General features: G+C 32.7%; 1 protein-coding gene across 3 annotated transcripts; it reads left to right on the plus strand.

Annotated features, from left to right (window-relative positions):
* LOC109224945 (probable receptor-like protein kinase At5g47070) lies at positions 12,135–16,208 on the plus strand. Of its 3 annotated transcripts, none has more exons than XM_019389528.1 (5): positions 12,135–12,444; positions 12,733–13,172; positions 14,044–14,304; positions 15,047–15,169; positions 15,339–16,208. In XM_019389528.1, the coding sequence occupies exons 2-5, from the start codon at positions 12,813–12,815 to the stop codon at positions 15,882–15,884; spliced, it is 1,290 nt and encodes a 429-aa protein (XP_019245073.1). In that variant the 5' UTR covers positions 12,135–12,444; positions 12,733–12,812; the 3' UTR covers positions 15,885–16,208. The 3 variants fall into 3 exon arrangements, with proteins under 3 accessions (XP_019245073.1, XP_019245081.1, XP_019245066.1); XM_019389536.1 differs by having other exon boundaries at positions 12,135–12,312; XM_019389521.1 differs by having other exon boundaries at positions 12,319–12,603.

Genomic DNA, 16,688 nt, shown 5'->3' on the forward strand with positions numbered 1-16,688 from the left:
ACAAGAAGCAGCAATCTCACTGCGGTCCGAAGGCTATAGCACCGGGATCTGCACAAAAGAGTGCAGAGTGTAGTATCAGCACAACCGACCCCATGTGCTGGTAAGTGCCTAGCCTAACCTCGGCGAAGTAGCGACGAGGCTAGGACCAAACTACCAAATAAACCTGTGCAGTTAAATAATATACAACGGAAAATGAAGGCAGGAATGTACAGTTAAGGAGGGGAGGGGGAAACATGCTGCGGGGAAACATCAAATGATAACAGAAGAACAACAGGTAAACATAAGGAACACCATAATTCAATTATCAACAAGAATCAGAAATCAAACAAGTGCACCGGCATCACCCTTCGTGCTTTTACTCTCGTCCTAACCATAAGAATCAACATAATCTGCACGGCATCACCCTTCGTACTTTACACTCTTCCTCACAAAAATCATACACGGCATCACCCTTCGTGCTTTAACACTCTCTCACCAAAATAATGCACGGCATCACTCTTCGTGCTTTAACACTCTCTCACCAAAATAATGCACGGCATCACCCTTCGTGCTTTAACACTCTTCCTCACCCAAACAACAATAACAAACAAAGGCAAGGAAAATAAATGAAATCACAATAAAATCACAATGAAAATCCCGACAAGGGAACAATTTGAAAAGTAACAACATCCCGGCAAGGGAACAATATGAAAAGCAACAACATCCCGGCAAGGGAACAATATCAAAATCCTCTTTTTTTTTTCCACATTTGCTTCACAACTTAATTTACAACTTGAGCCAACACTATACCATGCTCAATTACCAATGATACTTTCACAATTCGATTCACGACTTGAGCCAACGCTCTACAATGTTCAAATACCAATGATACATTCACAAATCAATTCACAACTTGAGCCAACGCTCTTAAACGTTCAAATACCAATGATACTTTCACAAACCTTGTTCAACAATAGGACTATCACATAAGGCATGAACAATACAAAACGGAGTCACATTAGTCATAGTATAGGACTCACGGGCATGCTTGACACCAACGTATAGATACTTGTCACCATGCATATACGTTGTACTCAACAATTAACACATAGCAAATAGGACACGACTCCTAATACCTCAAGCTAAGGTTAGACCAAACACTTACCTCGATGCCACGAACACAATTCAAGCCTCAACTATCGCTTTACCTCTTGATTCCACCACCAATTCGCTTGTATCTAACCACAAGTTACTTAACTATATCAATAAATGCTAAATGAATCAATTCTAATGCATGGAATTAGGTTTTCTAAAGTTTTCCCCGAAAAGTCAAAAATCGACCCCGGGCCCACATGGTCGAAACCCGAGGTTCGAACCAAAACCCGATTACCCATTCACCCACGAACCCAAATATATAATTTGTTTTGAAATCGGACCTCAAATCGAGGTCTAGATCCCCAAAATTTGAAAAACGTAAGTTCTACCCAAAACACCCAATTTTCCCCATGAAAACCTTTGATTTTGAGTTGAAATCATGTGAAAAGATGTTAAAGATTGAAGAAAACGAGTTAGAAACGACTTACAATCGATTTGGAGAAGAATTTTTTTTTGGAAAATCGCCCAAGAGAGTTTATGTTTTGAAAGAGTTTGAAAAATGAAAGATTTTCGGCTAAGTCATGAATTTGCAGGTCGCAGATGTCGCAATTGCGACCAGGGTTCGCAATTGCGAACCCTTCAGAACCTGCTAAAATCGCATTTGCGAACCCTGAGGATCACTGTACTCTTCGCATTTGCGATGCTGCCGTCGCATTTGCGATATCGCAATTGCGTTATACATCGCATTTGCGACCAAGGCAGCCTAGGCCATAGTTCGCATTTGCGATACAGTGTTCGCATTTGCGAGCTCGCATTTGCGAGTGCGAAGCCTGCAGACCTGCAACACATCAGCAATTCGTAAGTGCAAATTTCACTCCGTGGCCTATCCAAAACTCACCCGAGCCCTCGAGGCTCCAAACCAAACATGCACACTAACCTAAAAAATCATACGGACTTGCTCGTGCAATCAAATCATCAAAATAACATTAGCAACTATGAATTTAGCATCAAAATTAAAGAAAATCTCAAGAACTTTCAAAGTTTCAAATTTTACAACTAAGGTTCCGAATCACGTCATATGACCTTTGTTTCTTACCAAACTTTACAGGCTCAACTTAAATCACATATAAGACCTGTACCGGGCTCTGGAACCAAAATACGGGCCCGATACCATCAAATTTCAAACACATTTCATTTCCAAAAACTCATATATATTCCAGAAAATAATTTTCTTTAAAAATTTATTTCTCGGTCTTGGGACCTCGGAATTCGATTTCGGGCATACGCCCAAGTCCCATATTTTCCTACGGACCCTCCGGGACCGTTAAATCATGGTCCGGGTCCGTTTACCCAAAATATTGACCGAAGTCAACTTAAATTCATTTTAAAAGCAAAATTTATTATTTTTCACAGATTTTCACATAATGGCTTTCCGGATATACGTCCGGATTGTGCACGCAAATCGAGGTGAGGCAAAAAGGAAGTTTTAAGGCCTCGGAACACAGAATTTACTTTCAAAACGAGTGATGACCTTTTGGGTCATCACATACATGTAGCTAAGAATTTGTAGCTATATATACATAATATTGTAGTGTAGGTTTGTTTAAATAGTAGGGCTTTGAAGACCTTATTATACTAAAAAATATACGAAATACACAATCAAATACTAAAAAAATACGAATTGCACAATCAAATACATGTATATAGATGAATTATTTCGAATTATATAGGTGTATACTACAAAAAAAAGGCTAGAAATACGTAAAAAAAAAAAGTTTTATGGGAAATAGGGTTTGAACCTTTGAGATCTTCCATGCATTGAGAAGACAAATATTAAATGGTGGGAGAGAATATTCAAAATTAACTGAAAGGGTATTATCGGTATAGAAATATGCCTGAAACCCTAATTGGGGCGTAAAATTACCTAAATGACCCCATTTGGGTCAATCTGGCCAAAAACGGTGTGGCCAAAAGGATTTTTCCTTTCAACTATACCCATTGAAAAAGTTCCTTTTTTTTGTTTAGATTTTTGGAATATTGTATTTTTTTTTTGTATTTCATCACCTTATTTGCTACCTCATCCATGAAATTTCCTCTCCGTCTTGCATCTAATGTTGCTAATCACGCTTAAAAGTATGGAAGGAGATTTTTGCATATAATTCTTTGAGAGAAAGAACCTTATTTATTTTGTTTTTCAATTTTTATATGTGTTTGGCTAGTTTTGGTAAATCTATAACTAATGACTAGAGGTTGGTCGTTGAGACTTATTTGGGATATTTGTGTAAGTTTCCCAAAATTAAATTTCCCATATGTATAAAAGTAAAATATTGACTCTATGACTGGGGAAAATTACGAATGAAGACTGCGCAGAGTATTTCAATTACTTCAAAGCTAACAGTTATATTGACTCGGCCAAACAAATTAAACTAAAACTTGACTTATATGACATCTATGTTTCCCTTACTTAATCCTAAATAAATTAAACTGAAAATTATTAAGTATTATGAGGTGAAATAAGCTAGCTTGATGAAGTCAGCCGTCTCTTTTATTTCTACTTTCTTCTTTCCCAAGATTAATTAATCTGGAAAAATTACTTATTTTGGACCACAAAAAAAAAGCCAAAAAATCACTTATTTTGGACCGGAGGAAGTATCTCGTTAAAAATTCGTAATTTTTGAAGGAGTCTAAGTATCCATCTCAAAATTATTAACCTTTTGATCTAACAACCTTTTTGGATATCATAAAATCCAACTTTGAAATTCACATGTAGACTTATGATCATAAGATTATCTCTTTGATATCATTTGAAAATATTGTATCCAACTTAACATCTTACAACAATTAGTGCAGTAGTCAAAAAATCTTTAAAATTTATTTTTTAAGCAGAGTATAAGTCGTGGAAACAGCCTTTTGCAGAAGTGCAGGGTAAGACTGCGTACAATAAATCCTTGGGTCCTTTCCTAGATCTCGCGCATAACGGAAGCTTAGTGCACCAGGCTGCCTTTTTAGGCAGATTTTATGTTTTGTCCGTCTTTGTATAAAATTTTACTATGTTGTATTAAGTTGACCTTTAATAATAGATAACATTTTATAGCAAACTAACTAACCAGTAAAAAAAAGTATTAAGTTATATACGAACCTGACAATGAACTCAAGGCATGCCCCTTTGAAATTCAATGCAACTCAATGTCAACATAACGTATTTGTCAAATAGAATTTTTACATATTATCGGATGCATCAGCATATGAAGTCACAAATTGATGTTTGAGTCAAATATTAGGAAATATGAAGGAAGTTTCCTCTTTGATTAATTAGTTGGTAATGGCTTGCTTCTCAAGACTATTGATAACTTAATTAGTACTAATATCCTGATGAACTTATTTAAATACAGAACTCAGTCAACGACAACGACCTAATTTTAATTGACAACAAGAGTAAAACTACAAAAAGATTCAAATCTATAGCACATTCCCTTTTTGGCTTTTGACTTGAAAGACTTCCATTCCATGCACGTTAAGTTAAGAAAGAATTACAAGAAAATACACATGACTTCACACCATAATAAAAAATGGCCTATATTTTTAAATTTTACCCCACCTAACCCACGTTATACATATTTTGAAAACTGAAATGGTATTTTAAATTCTTAAGCATTATGACCTTTCCATATCTATGTAGCGGTTACATATCCTCTCCAGGAAGAGGTCTTCTAAAAGCTTCTTCTTTGCTGCTCGTGTTTTTCAATTACAATTGCTTAAAATTAGAGTGTCAATTGTTATTACTCCCTTCGTCCTATTTTTATTGATTTTAGCTGGAAATATTGTGCTTTTGAAAACACTAGCAAATTCAAAATTTGTGTTCTTACAACCATTGCTTCTAAAAGTTATGGAGTTAAATCTATGTTCTCACAACCATTGCTTTCACTCTCTCTTCTTCTCACATCATCTACATATGTTTCAAGGGACCGTGTATTTTCTGCTTGTCCTCTTGTGTCACCTGCTTGCAATGTAAGAAAATTGAAGAGTAGAAGTCCACCATTGGAGACCATTCAAAGCTTTGTTTTTGAAAATGGTCTTTTTGAATTTGTTAGTTGTTTGGATTGAGTGTTGTTCCAATTGATTGAAAATATCAATAGGATTTCAAAATTTAAATTTGAAGTGACTTGGAGTAGATTTGAGCAAGATTTGAGTTAAATTTCAGAAAAGACGCAAGGAAGAAGACGAAGTCAGTTTTTTGTATAATTATGTATAATCTTGTATAATAGTGTATATTAGTGTAGAAACACAACTTATACACTATTATACACGTTTATACAAGCGTCTGTAGACGAACTTCTTCCACGATTTTCAGTTGCAATTCTTGTTCAAAACCAGTCCAAATCTCCATTAAATGACTTCAAATTTTATATACAACCTCCTTATACTATTTCTAACAAGTCTGAATAACACCCACTCCAAATTTCTCACAAAATCAAATTCGGAATTTAAACCCACATATTTAAGCTTGTTAAAAATCTAATTTTCATCACCCAAATGAATTTGGTTTGTTGAATTAATATTTGAGTCACAGTTATTTACTGATTCGAAAATAAATTTAAAAGCTTGAGGAATCTTTTTAAAAATTAAATAGTAATTTTGAGAATCTATTGGAGTTGGATGTTGAATCTTAGCCTATTATTTTTGGGCTAGTTGATTGTAAATTAAAATATGGGTCTATAAAAANAATTAATCACTGTAATTTCAGTTTCTCCTCCTTCCTGTGAAAACATAAAAATTTGACATCTTGTCACAATTATAAAAAGAATAAATTGAAAATTATATCGAGAAGTTTCTAGGAAATTTAGAGAAACTAAAAAGTTTATCGGAAACATCTGGGCAATTCATTTTGTGTTTATTTTAATAAGAAAAATAGATAAAATATGTCTATGTAATATACTTTCTTTTTCCTATGCAATATACACTTCTTTTTTCTAGAAGAGTACACACGACTTAAAGGAAAAAGGCGAATTATCTATTTAACACGGTTGAAAATATGTCACTTATATTAAAAGAAAGATGTTCCCTTCTTATGTTTTTACTTTTTACCTATGCTATGAATTAATAGGAAAGTGAAGGTGACAGTAATTAAACAGAAGCTTAATTAAGTACTGTACTTTCCCTCGCCAAACTCCAAAGACTATCAAAAGTCAAAATTTTAACCTAAAGTAAGGGGAGAAAGAATTGATCAAAAAGATATCGACAAATCATCATATCATCATCACACTATACTATAAGTCTGAAGCCTCATGTCAAAAGTTGAAAGACCGAAATGACGTTATAAAATTAAATGATTATAAAACTCATTGAAAAATAAATATATTACCTTCTTCATAAAATTGTTATATTAAACAACATTCTCTTTGTTGCTATAGAAATATGAAGAATTTCACAAGTTATGTTTGAATAATAAATAAATATACTAAACCCATTGGATATTTAATACATGGACCATATTCATACATATTGAAACACAATGAATTTCGTTCCTCATTCCCTTTGTTCCGTTCAATTGCATTTAAGTTCTTACATAAAGTTTAACTTACAATTTTTTCAACTTACTTGTCTTTCTCCTATTTAAGAATGATCTTTACAAATTTTTTACACAAGTCTTCACTTACAAGTTGAATAGAGATTTTGGTAATTATCGTGAAAAGAGAAGTTGAGACGATATCGGCATTAGTCTTCATTGCATCATTTTGAACTTCTTTTATCCACTCTTAGAAAGATGGCATATGTAGCAATCCTCAGGTTAAGGAGCCACAAGAGCATATTCACAAGAATATGATCACTCTTTCATCTTAGAATGTAAAGAATCTAGAATTGAGGTTGAGGTTACTATTAGATTCATTTTCTCCCTTTCGATAGATTAATTACTCTTTAACCAGATGATATGGTGGTTTGATTTGGTATGCAGATTTATAGTACTAGTTTTTTGGAATTACTCCAATTTTGATGCTAAGAAAAAGTGTTAATTCTGTCTCGCTCTCTGCACTTCAATGTCTTAATTTGTACTTTGCTTGCGGTAAACTCTGAGTAGACTTTTGAGTTTTGAGTGTTCAGAGCAATTTTAGCAGTAACATATTTTGAAAACTTTGGTACAACTCTTATTTTATCATTTAAATCTATAAATGGTAAAGAAACTTAATTTGCTGCGAAATATAACATTATATACAATAAGTAACTCATAACTGTTACCGTTCTGACTTCATTGTCCTTATTTTAGGAGGAAAATGAAACTTTTTATTTTTATTTTTATGAATGCTTGTATCATTTTAACTCCTTAAAATGTTAAATTTAAGTGAAAGAAATTCAAAATTGAAAAAATAGGAGAAACCTACGAAGGACTGAAAGATGTGCCTTGCAAGAGGTTAGAAGAGTTAAATTTATGGTGATGTGTTAGTACTATATATACTAGATATGTGTTGTATGTGTACGACTAATAGTTGCATATTTATTTATATTAAAATTATATTGGGACTAATTAAATGTAGGATAAAATCAATCATCGATTTATATAATTTTAAATAAAAGAGAAAATCTAATCAATACAGCATTGTTGAGATTTTTAATCGAAATTGAGTTGGTTAGATAGTAGGATTTCTGACTTCATGTAAGAAGTATCAAGGATAGGTCAAAAGTGATAACTATTGTATATTTGGATTTGTAACTTATATTTCAATCAAATATTTGTAGAATATGTATATTAGAATTTGTAACTTAACCATTTTAGATTCAGATATACGTTACATAAAATTAATATGGGATACACGTGCAACGCACGTGCCCAGCAATTAGTTAGAAGAATCAATTACTCAGATGGTCACTCAACTATCTCAAATTATCATCTAAAGTCACTTTTCTTTCGTTTATAACAACAAAGTCACTGAACTATGCCTATTACACTCAGAAGGTCACTCAATTAGATTTTTCAAATTTTGGATTGTCAAATACCTATATTACCCTCTAAATTATAAACATTTATCTTCTTTTTATTTTTTTAAAACTTTTTAGTACTAACAATAAAAATTCAAAAATTTATTTACACGATTCAGAATGAAAGAAAATAAAGGTTGAAAATATATATTCCATGCACCTAATATAAAAATAATTATTTAAATAAATATATTTTTATAATATACATTATATATTCTTAAAATTATGCTCAATTATATTATTATGTTTCTACCAACTTTCCGATGACACAAAGTAATGTCACCGGAAAGCAGGGGGACTATCTCTATAAGGTAAAATATGTTATGTTAAGTCGTGCATGGAATATATATAATATAATTGAGCATACTTTTCAAAAATATATAAATATATTATAAAAATACCTTTATTTAAATAATTATGTTTATATTACGTGCATGGAATATATATTTTAAATTTTTATTTTCTTTCATTCTGAATTGTGTAAATAATTTTTGAATTTTTATTGTTAATACTAAAATTATTATCACTAAAAATTATTCCAATTAATTTTTTTACTCATTATTTTGTTATTCCAGTATTATATATGCTTAAATACTTTTTATTTTTTAGTTTATAAATAACATTTATTTATTCTATAGTTAAGTCCATAATGTAAATTAAAAAGGGAAAAATCCTAATATTAAAAAGTTTATAAAAAATAAAAAGAAGATAAATGTTTATAATTTAGAGGGTAAAATAGGTATCTGACAATCTAAAATTTGGAAAATCTAGTAGAGTGACATTCTGAGTGTAATAGGCATAGTTCAGTGACTTTGTTGTTACAAACGAAAGAAAAGTGACTTTAGGAGATAATTTGGGATAGTAAAAAATTTGGGATAATGAACTCCTAGTTAGAAATTTGGAAGAAGACTTCAATATTTGAGTGATAATTAAAAAAAATGTCACGCCAACAGATAAATATCACATTTTGTATTTTTTTTCTTTCTTGAACCGACAATAAAATTTATCAATTATCTAAAAATCGGGTAGATTGAATAGTTTTATCTATTCTTAACTAAAACTTTCACATTTAAGTTGCGTGTCTCTTTAATAGGACTCACGCAACACGAACTCACCGAATTGAAAATAAAAGGAAAAACAAAAATTTATAGTATGAAAATGAGGATATTTTTTTAAAATTTGTTGAGATTTTTAATCAAGATTGAGTTGGTTAGATAGTAGGATCTGTGACTTCATTCGTAAGAGGTATCAATGAAGGTACAAAGTGATAATTTTTGTATATTTGAATTTGTAACTTATATTTCAATCAAATATTTATAGAATATGTATATTTGAATTTGTAACATAACCATTTTAGATTCAAATATACGTTATATAAAATTAATATGGGATACACGTGCAACGCACGTGCCCAGCAACTAGTTAGAAATAAGAACGATCTTCTCAGGAGAAGACTTCAATATTTGAGTGATACAAGAAGTAATGTCACGCCAGCAGATAAATATCACATTTTGTATTCTTTTTTCTTTCTTGAACCGACAATAAAATTTATCAATTATCTAAAAATCGGGTAGATTGAATAGTTTTCTCTATCCTTAACTAAAACTTCCACGTTTAAGTTGCGTGTCTCTTTAATAGGACTTACGCAATGTGAACTCACCGAATTGAAAATAAAAGGAAAAACAAAAATTTATAGTATGAAAATGAGGATATTTATTTAAAGCATTGTCGAGTAATACTTTCCTAAAAATTTTGCTAGCAATTTGAAAAAGGATTCTAGTTATTTACTCCGATAGTAAAAACTTTTAAAATTATTAATTTAATATAATATGCTATAGCAAATTAATTATCATTTCTTCAAATTCCTAAATTTTAATTAAGGCTAATCATAAAAAATTATATTTAATTATTTTATAAGTGATCCAACTATGAAAATAATCGTCAGTACATAATTTTTAAATTCAAATATTAAAGTATATGTCGTGGTTATCGCCTAAGAGAAAGGCTATACTAAGCCTTTAATTTACTCGCAAATATTAAGAGAAAAATTCTATGATATACAACCATTATCGCACAACCAAACAAAAAGAGAGAAAAAAAAAATGCAACTTTTTTTCCCGAAAGACAGGCCAAGGGGGAAGTAAACGAAATGACAGTAAGGGTGTGTTTGGTATAAAGGAAAATGTTTTTCTAGAAAATGTTTTCTTGGAAAACAAGTAGTAATTTTATTCATTTTCCGGTGTTTGGAACACAAATTAAGGAAAATGGCTTCTCAAGAGTATTCATAAATAATTTAGATATAATAAACATGAAGCCATAAACTTTCAAACCAACAACCTTCCGAACCCACATATTTCATAAACTTTCGAAACGCTAAACTTTCGAAATCGCGAAATTCCGAACCCGTAAACTTTATAATTTCTAAACTCGTAAACTTCCAAACAAAATAAACCTCCGAACTCATAATTTTGGAACTTGTAAAATTTTGAACCTTTGAACTGATAAATAAAAAAATTAAAACTGAAAAATATATTTAAAAAATATTTTTTAGGGTATGGGGAGGGGGGGGGGGTCAGGGGGCAGAGGCGGGGCGGCCCGAGGGGGGGGGGCGGGGTGGACGATTAAAAGTAGAAAAAAGTAAAGAAATAAAAGTTACAAAAAAACTTTAAAGTTAGTCAGGTAGAGGCGAGTGAGGTGGGAGGGGGTGGGAGTGGGTCGGGTGGGTGGCGAGAAAACGGAAAAAACGTAAGAAATTTAGTAAATTAGTCGAAAAAAAACTTAAAGGTAAAAAAAGTTAAATACTTTTACCGGGGTTACGGGGTAGGGGGTGGGGTGGGGTGGGGTAGGGGTGGGAGTGGGTGGAGGCGTAGTAGGGTGGGTGGAAACAGAAAAACTAAAATTTGAAAAAAAAGCCTTTTTTTGGAGGGGTGGGGGGTGGGTGGGTTGGTGAGGCCTGAGGGTGGAAGGTTGAGAAGGAGTTTAGAAAATATTTTCCTCAAATTGGAGGAAAACGAGTTCATAAGAAAACTGTTTTCCAAAATATTTAAGCCAACAAAACATGGAAAATTTGGAAAATATTTTTCGGAAAATATTTTCCTTCATACTAAACACACCCTAAGTAGCTTTTTATGTATAAGGGCCCGACTGGCCATAAAAAAAGTTCACTTCTTTTCGAATTTTTTTTGGCCGCGAAATTTTCAATTTTCTTAAAGATTTGAAAAACTCCATAAAATTATTTTTCAAAATTTTTACCACAGATCACTCACAAAAATTCAAAACACGATCCAAAATTGTATTTATGTCCAAACACAACTCTAATTTTCAAATAACATTTTCACTTGAAAAACAAATTCACTTTTTCCGGAATTTTACAATTTTCATGTCCAAAATCTCTAAAGAAAGAATGCAAAAAGAGGAAACTTTATTTGGTTTACATTTGAATATAATTTTCTTCATAGAAGAGCTGATACAGAAAACCTATAATAAGAAAGTTTGATTATCATTTGATTGAGCGTTCATGTGTCTGTTTTCTATTGTTTTCTCTTATTTGATTTAGATTTCATAGTAAGTCTGAAATACAATATAAAAGAAATGTTTTCCATTTAACCATTATCTAAAAATATTTACATTGTATTCTTGAAATCTAAGTTCGATTCCACCATATGACAACAACATTTATGATCAAATTATTGAGCGAAGAAGTGTCCAAAATTAGCTTAATGGTCAATAAAGTGAAGGTAAAATTTTATTGTGGCGACTTGGCGAAAAAATTTATTTGATTTGTACTCGTGGAAGGAAACACTACAGTTATTTAAATAATTATTGAGTGAGGAAATACCAATCAAGAGCCTAACACACCAAACTTTTACACCCCATTTGTAACAAAAACTTCAAAAATGTCCTGGTCTTCTAAACCTTAAACGGCGCGAATCCGTATAATAGAATTTTAATGTGATACCGAACATCGAGTGGAAAACCAAGAAAAAAAAATTCTATAAGATTAAAGAAGAGAAATGAAAAAGACAGAAATGTATATATAAATAGAAACATAGTTGGCAAAATCTGACAAAAGATATCTATTCCCCACCCCCCCGGCCCACCCCTCTTGTAGAGAGAGGAGAGGAAGCGTCCAAAGAAAAAAGAGGAAGTCTTTGGTCTAAGAAAGAGTGGTTACCAAATCCAAAAGGAGTTGAAGAATTAAGATTTTGAATATATTCTGACTCTGAACAAAATTCAAAAGCGAGTTTGGACCCTCCATAATATATGGTAGAAGCTTAATTTCTTCTCTTCTTCCACCAACTTGGATAGCTGATAGGAGTATACTTTTCTTGTGATAAAAAGAGTCCAAGCGGTTAATAAAATCACGGGTCCAACTACTACAAATACATAACCAAAAAAGTAAAACTCCTTTGCTATGATCATCTAATTAGTCTGAATCACATACCATATGTCAAGAAACATTTTTTTTTTCTCTTTTCTGCTTTTGCATGTGTTATTTACTACTACTAGTCTTTTTTTGATTGTGTTCTACCATTTTCTTGCTATGTTCCTATCTGGGTAATAATTTTTCCTTGTTTTATATCCATTTTTCATGTGTTTTTTACTTTGTGTACTTTGAATTTTGGTTAAAAAGCTATTCTTGATGTAGTTAGAGTCTCTTATTTTTGATGTTGTGGTTTTATGCAGGAATTCAGTAGCTGTTCCTTGGCTCTGGGAGTTAAAGATTGAATCTTGAAAGTTCTGTAAAAATTTGTAAAGGGTGGAAAATGAAGTGTTTCTTTTACTTTAAGGATAGAAATAGAAATAGGGAAAGAAAATCAGCACCAGTTGTACTTCAAGATCTGAGCAAATCAGATATTTCAGGTGGTGGTGCAGAAAGGGTGACTAAGTCTTCATGTTCAACTTCTTCTCCTCGTAGCTTTTCTGATTTGTATGAAGGGAAAGCTCAAAACTTGAGGGTTTTTACATTCTCTGAGCTTAAACAAGCAACTAATAATTTTAATAGGTTACTTAAGATTGGAGAAGGAGGTTTTGGATGTGTATATAAGGGTACTATTAAGCCTGCTGATGGAAAGGGTGAATCAACTGTTGTTGCCATTAAAAAGCTCAATAGAGATGGTTATCAGGTAACTTTTTTTTTTGTGTGTATGTGATCTTTGAATTTGTGTTAAGTTTGGCTGGTAACCAAAATTTGGTGACCAATTTTGCAAATGATTAAATGCCCACAGATGTGTTTTACTGGCTTGAGTATGGCCTTATCTGTTAAGTTGTTGCTATCTGTGGAATTGTTTATAGCAGCCTTGTCTGGTAATGAAGCATTAATAATATGCATCATTCTTTGTTGTCTTTAAAGGTCTATGTAAGCAGTGTAATTTTAAGTTGTCTTTTCTGTTTTTTGTTGCTATGTTACTGAAGATGTATGCTATTTACATTATAACAATTTGGCCTCTTTCTATGGTGAAATGTGATGTTTAATCTTTCATCTTTACTAAAAAGAGTAATGCCCTTGAAATTAGTAGTTGCTTCCGCATCCTCATGGGACTATTCAAGGAGAATGTACATGTTATATGTATGTATCTTGGTTGTGGAAGAGAGGAATCATAGACAACTTTGTTCCATTTACATTTCTGTTTTCTCCCTGCACTGTGCTTTCAATACTTTCTCCAAGTCATTTTTAGCTTTCTTTGGCAATTTGATCTACTGTGATATGCAGAGGTTCAAATTATCATTCGATTTCTGCCCAAATGTGTATCATTTCTATATGGCTAGCAGTTTCGAATGACCTGGTTCTGTTCCAGTTTTTTTGCCATTGGTTGAAAGATATAATTTTCAGCATTTACTTTGCAGCAAGTTATGGTTATCACATCTCGCTTCTCTAGATAATTATTGTGTGCTTGCAAACCGAAATACGGAGTCGTTTATTGTAGAAGCTAAACAATTTAAGTTGTATCTTATTATAAGCTGTAGTATTGTGTTGATCCTCTGATTGTTATGTAGGGACATAAACAATGGGTAGCAGAAGTGCAATTTCTGGGAGTGGTAGATCACCCAAATCTCGTCAAACTAATAGGATATTGTGCTGTTGATGGGGAAAGAGGTATTCAGAGGCTACTTGTGTATGAATTCATGTCCAGCAGAAGCCTAGAAGATCATCTCTTCAATACCGCCTTTCCTGTTCTTTCGTGGAAAAGAAGACTGCAAATAGCTCTTGGAGCAGCTGAGGGACTGGCTTATTTGCATGAAGAATTGGAAGTTCAGGTATTTTTTTGAATAGCTTCTGTGGTTTTCTTCCTAATTTTGAGTTATAAAATTATAAGAGTAAAAACTCTTAGCCAGATTTTTCCTCAATATACAACCCTGTTGATACTATTTGCAATTTTGCGTCAAGCAATAACAAGAACTGAAACATACAATGAGTTCTATTTATGATGTTTATCTGTAAAAAGAAAAAAAAAATCAAAATCACTATAAGTCTTTATATTTAGAATAAATTTGAGACAAATAGTGTCAGGTAATGCAAATTGCGTCCAGATATTACCTGATTAGCCTTCTGTGAAATTTTAAAGAGTTTGAGATAGAGTATTGAGTTGACAATTACATGGCCATCTAACAATTTGGATTGGATGGATGTCACTTCTGGAAGCACATTTTGAGCGATCAGAGTTCTTAAAAGAGTTTAATCCGAATGCTGAACCTTCATAGCTTTGCTTCTAAGTTTTTTCCATCTGATGTCCTTAAAACATTTACTGTAGAGCAAAGTTTTCTGCTGAATGTGAAGGTTCATTGAAATGGTTTCAGCCTTATGACATAAAAAATGTTTCTTATTGGAGAGTTTTTCCATATCTGTTTCCTATTTTTTCCAGTTTAAAAGGATTTTTAACAGTAGAGTCTCTGTTTATCAGCCACCAGAAGGCTTGGAAATACTGATTCATTGCTCTGTTGCTTTATAGCAATTGTATATAAATCCAAATTTCATGTTCATTTTCTGTGAATTTTACAGGTGATATATCGCGATTTCAAGTCATCAAATGTGCTTTTGGATAATGACTTCATGCCAAAGCTTTCAGATTTCGGGCTTGCCAGAGAGGGCCCAACTGGCATGCACACGCACGTCTCTACAGCGGTATGTTACATTGATCTGCTCAAATTTGTAGGTTTTACACCATTTATGAGAAAGAAAGCACAAGTGGTTTTCTTTCTTATTTTCAGTGTAAAATGAAGTAGTTACTTATGGTAATATACCTAGATATCTCAGTGGCAAATGATCATAAATAACACGCTTTTGTAACCAGGTTGTTGGAACATGGGGATATGCAGCACCTGATTACATAGAAACAGGACACCTCACAGCTAAGAGTGATGTGTGGAGTTTTGGTGTTGTATTGTATGAGATCCTAACCGGTCGACGGTCCCTAGAAAGGAACAGACCGAAATCAGAACATAAACTTCTGGAGTGGGTTAAACGTTACCCTGCTGATAGCCGGAAATTTGGTATGATCATTGATCCAAGGCTGGAAAATCAGTATTCGCTCAATGCAGCTCGAAAGATTGCAAAGTTAGCTGACACTTGTTTGTTAAAATCTGCAAAAGATCGACCGAAGATGAGTCAGGTAGTAGAAACTCTGAAGCAGATCATTCAGATTTCTGGTGAAAATAGCTCCACAGATACAAGTTTCCAGAGCGTCGAAGATGAACCTGTTGTAGAGGAAAACCCAAAGCAGACGGGAGCCTCAGAATCAACGAAAAGGCGAATGGCTCACTTGGCTAAACTTAGTGAACATGTTGGTGGAATAAGCAGAAGAAGATTTATGATCATGCAGAAGGGTAAAGTTATATAAAACAGTTTTTTTCCCCTCCTGCATATCAGATATCAAGTTGTTAAGAATTCTGGTTTATTGAATGAGAGAACATAGTAACCAGTTTAACAAGTAAATGAAGCAATGCAATTTCAACTCATTAGTAGCAATGACTAGAGGCACCAATCAGTAGCCTGGAGTTTTTTGCATGCCACCAGATTATGCATTTGCATTGTAGGTCACTATTCTGACTTGCCAGGAAAAAATATTGTAGGCCACTATTCTCTTGTGCATCTTTTGTTAGCTATTATGTAATTTACTCAAGTATTCACACCAGCTTTATTCTACTGGGTACATATTACCTCCACAACACAAATATCAAGTAACTTTATCCGCCGAGGCTTAAGCAAATGGAAGAAATTACTTAAGGTTCTTTTTTTATGAATATATTTTTGTTTCTTTCGCACAATACTCTCCTGCCCAAAGAACACGAAGCAAAGAACTGTTTTACCAAAAAAGTGTTAAACCTTTTCTTAAAACAGATTAATAAGAAAATAGGGGATAAATCCTAGTCAAGGATAATTAACTCTAGATCCAAGAATATTAAGTAGGAAAAATAGGATATGGTTAAGCTCATGAGCTATTTGAGATTATAAAAGATATCAAATATATGTGACGGGCTTACATTCTTGATGCTATTACTCCGTAATGTAAAATAAAGAAGAGAAAGAAGATGCACCATTAACGGCTACGAGATCTATCTTTAGTGATCCCATAATGATGATTACAAAGATCAGCAACCAAGTTCTAAACCTTCTCTTGATTTTCTTGAGAAAGATTCTCCCG

Source organism: Nicotiana attenuata, chromosome 1 (genome assembly GCF_001879085.1).
Source record: "Nicotiana attenuata strain UT chromosome 1, NIATTr2, whole genome shotgun sequence".
NCBI classification, from domain to species: domain Eukaryota; kingdom Viridiplantae; phylum Streptophyta; class Magnoliopsida; order Solanales; family Solanaceae; genus Nicotiana; species Nicotiana attenuata.

Bases quoted from the DNA above. Each gene is read 5' to 3' on its own strand.
- LOC109224945 (XM_019389528.1), top strand. From the start codon at position 12,813: ATGAAGTGTTTCTTTTACTTTAAGGATAGAAATAGAAATAGGGAAAGA. The intron at 13,173-14,043 runs GTAACTTTTTTT...ATTGTTATGTAG, and splicing joins TCAATAGAGATGGTTATCAG to GGACATAAACAATGGGTAGC. The intron at 14,305-15,046 runs GTATTTTTTTGA...TGAATTTTACAG, and splicing joins ATGAAGAATTGGAAGTTCAG to GTGATATATCGCGATTTCAA.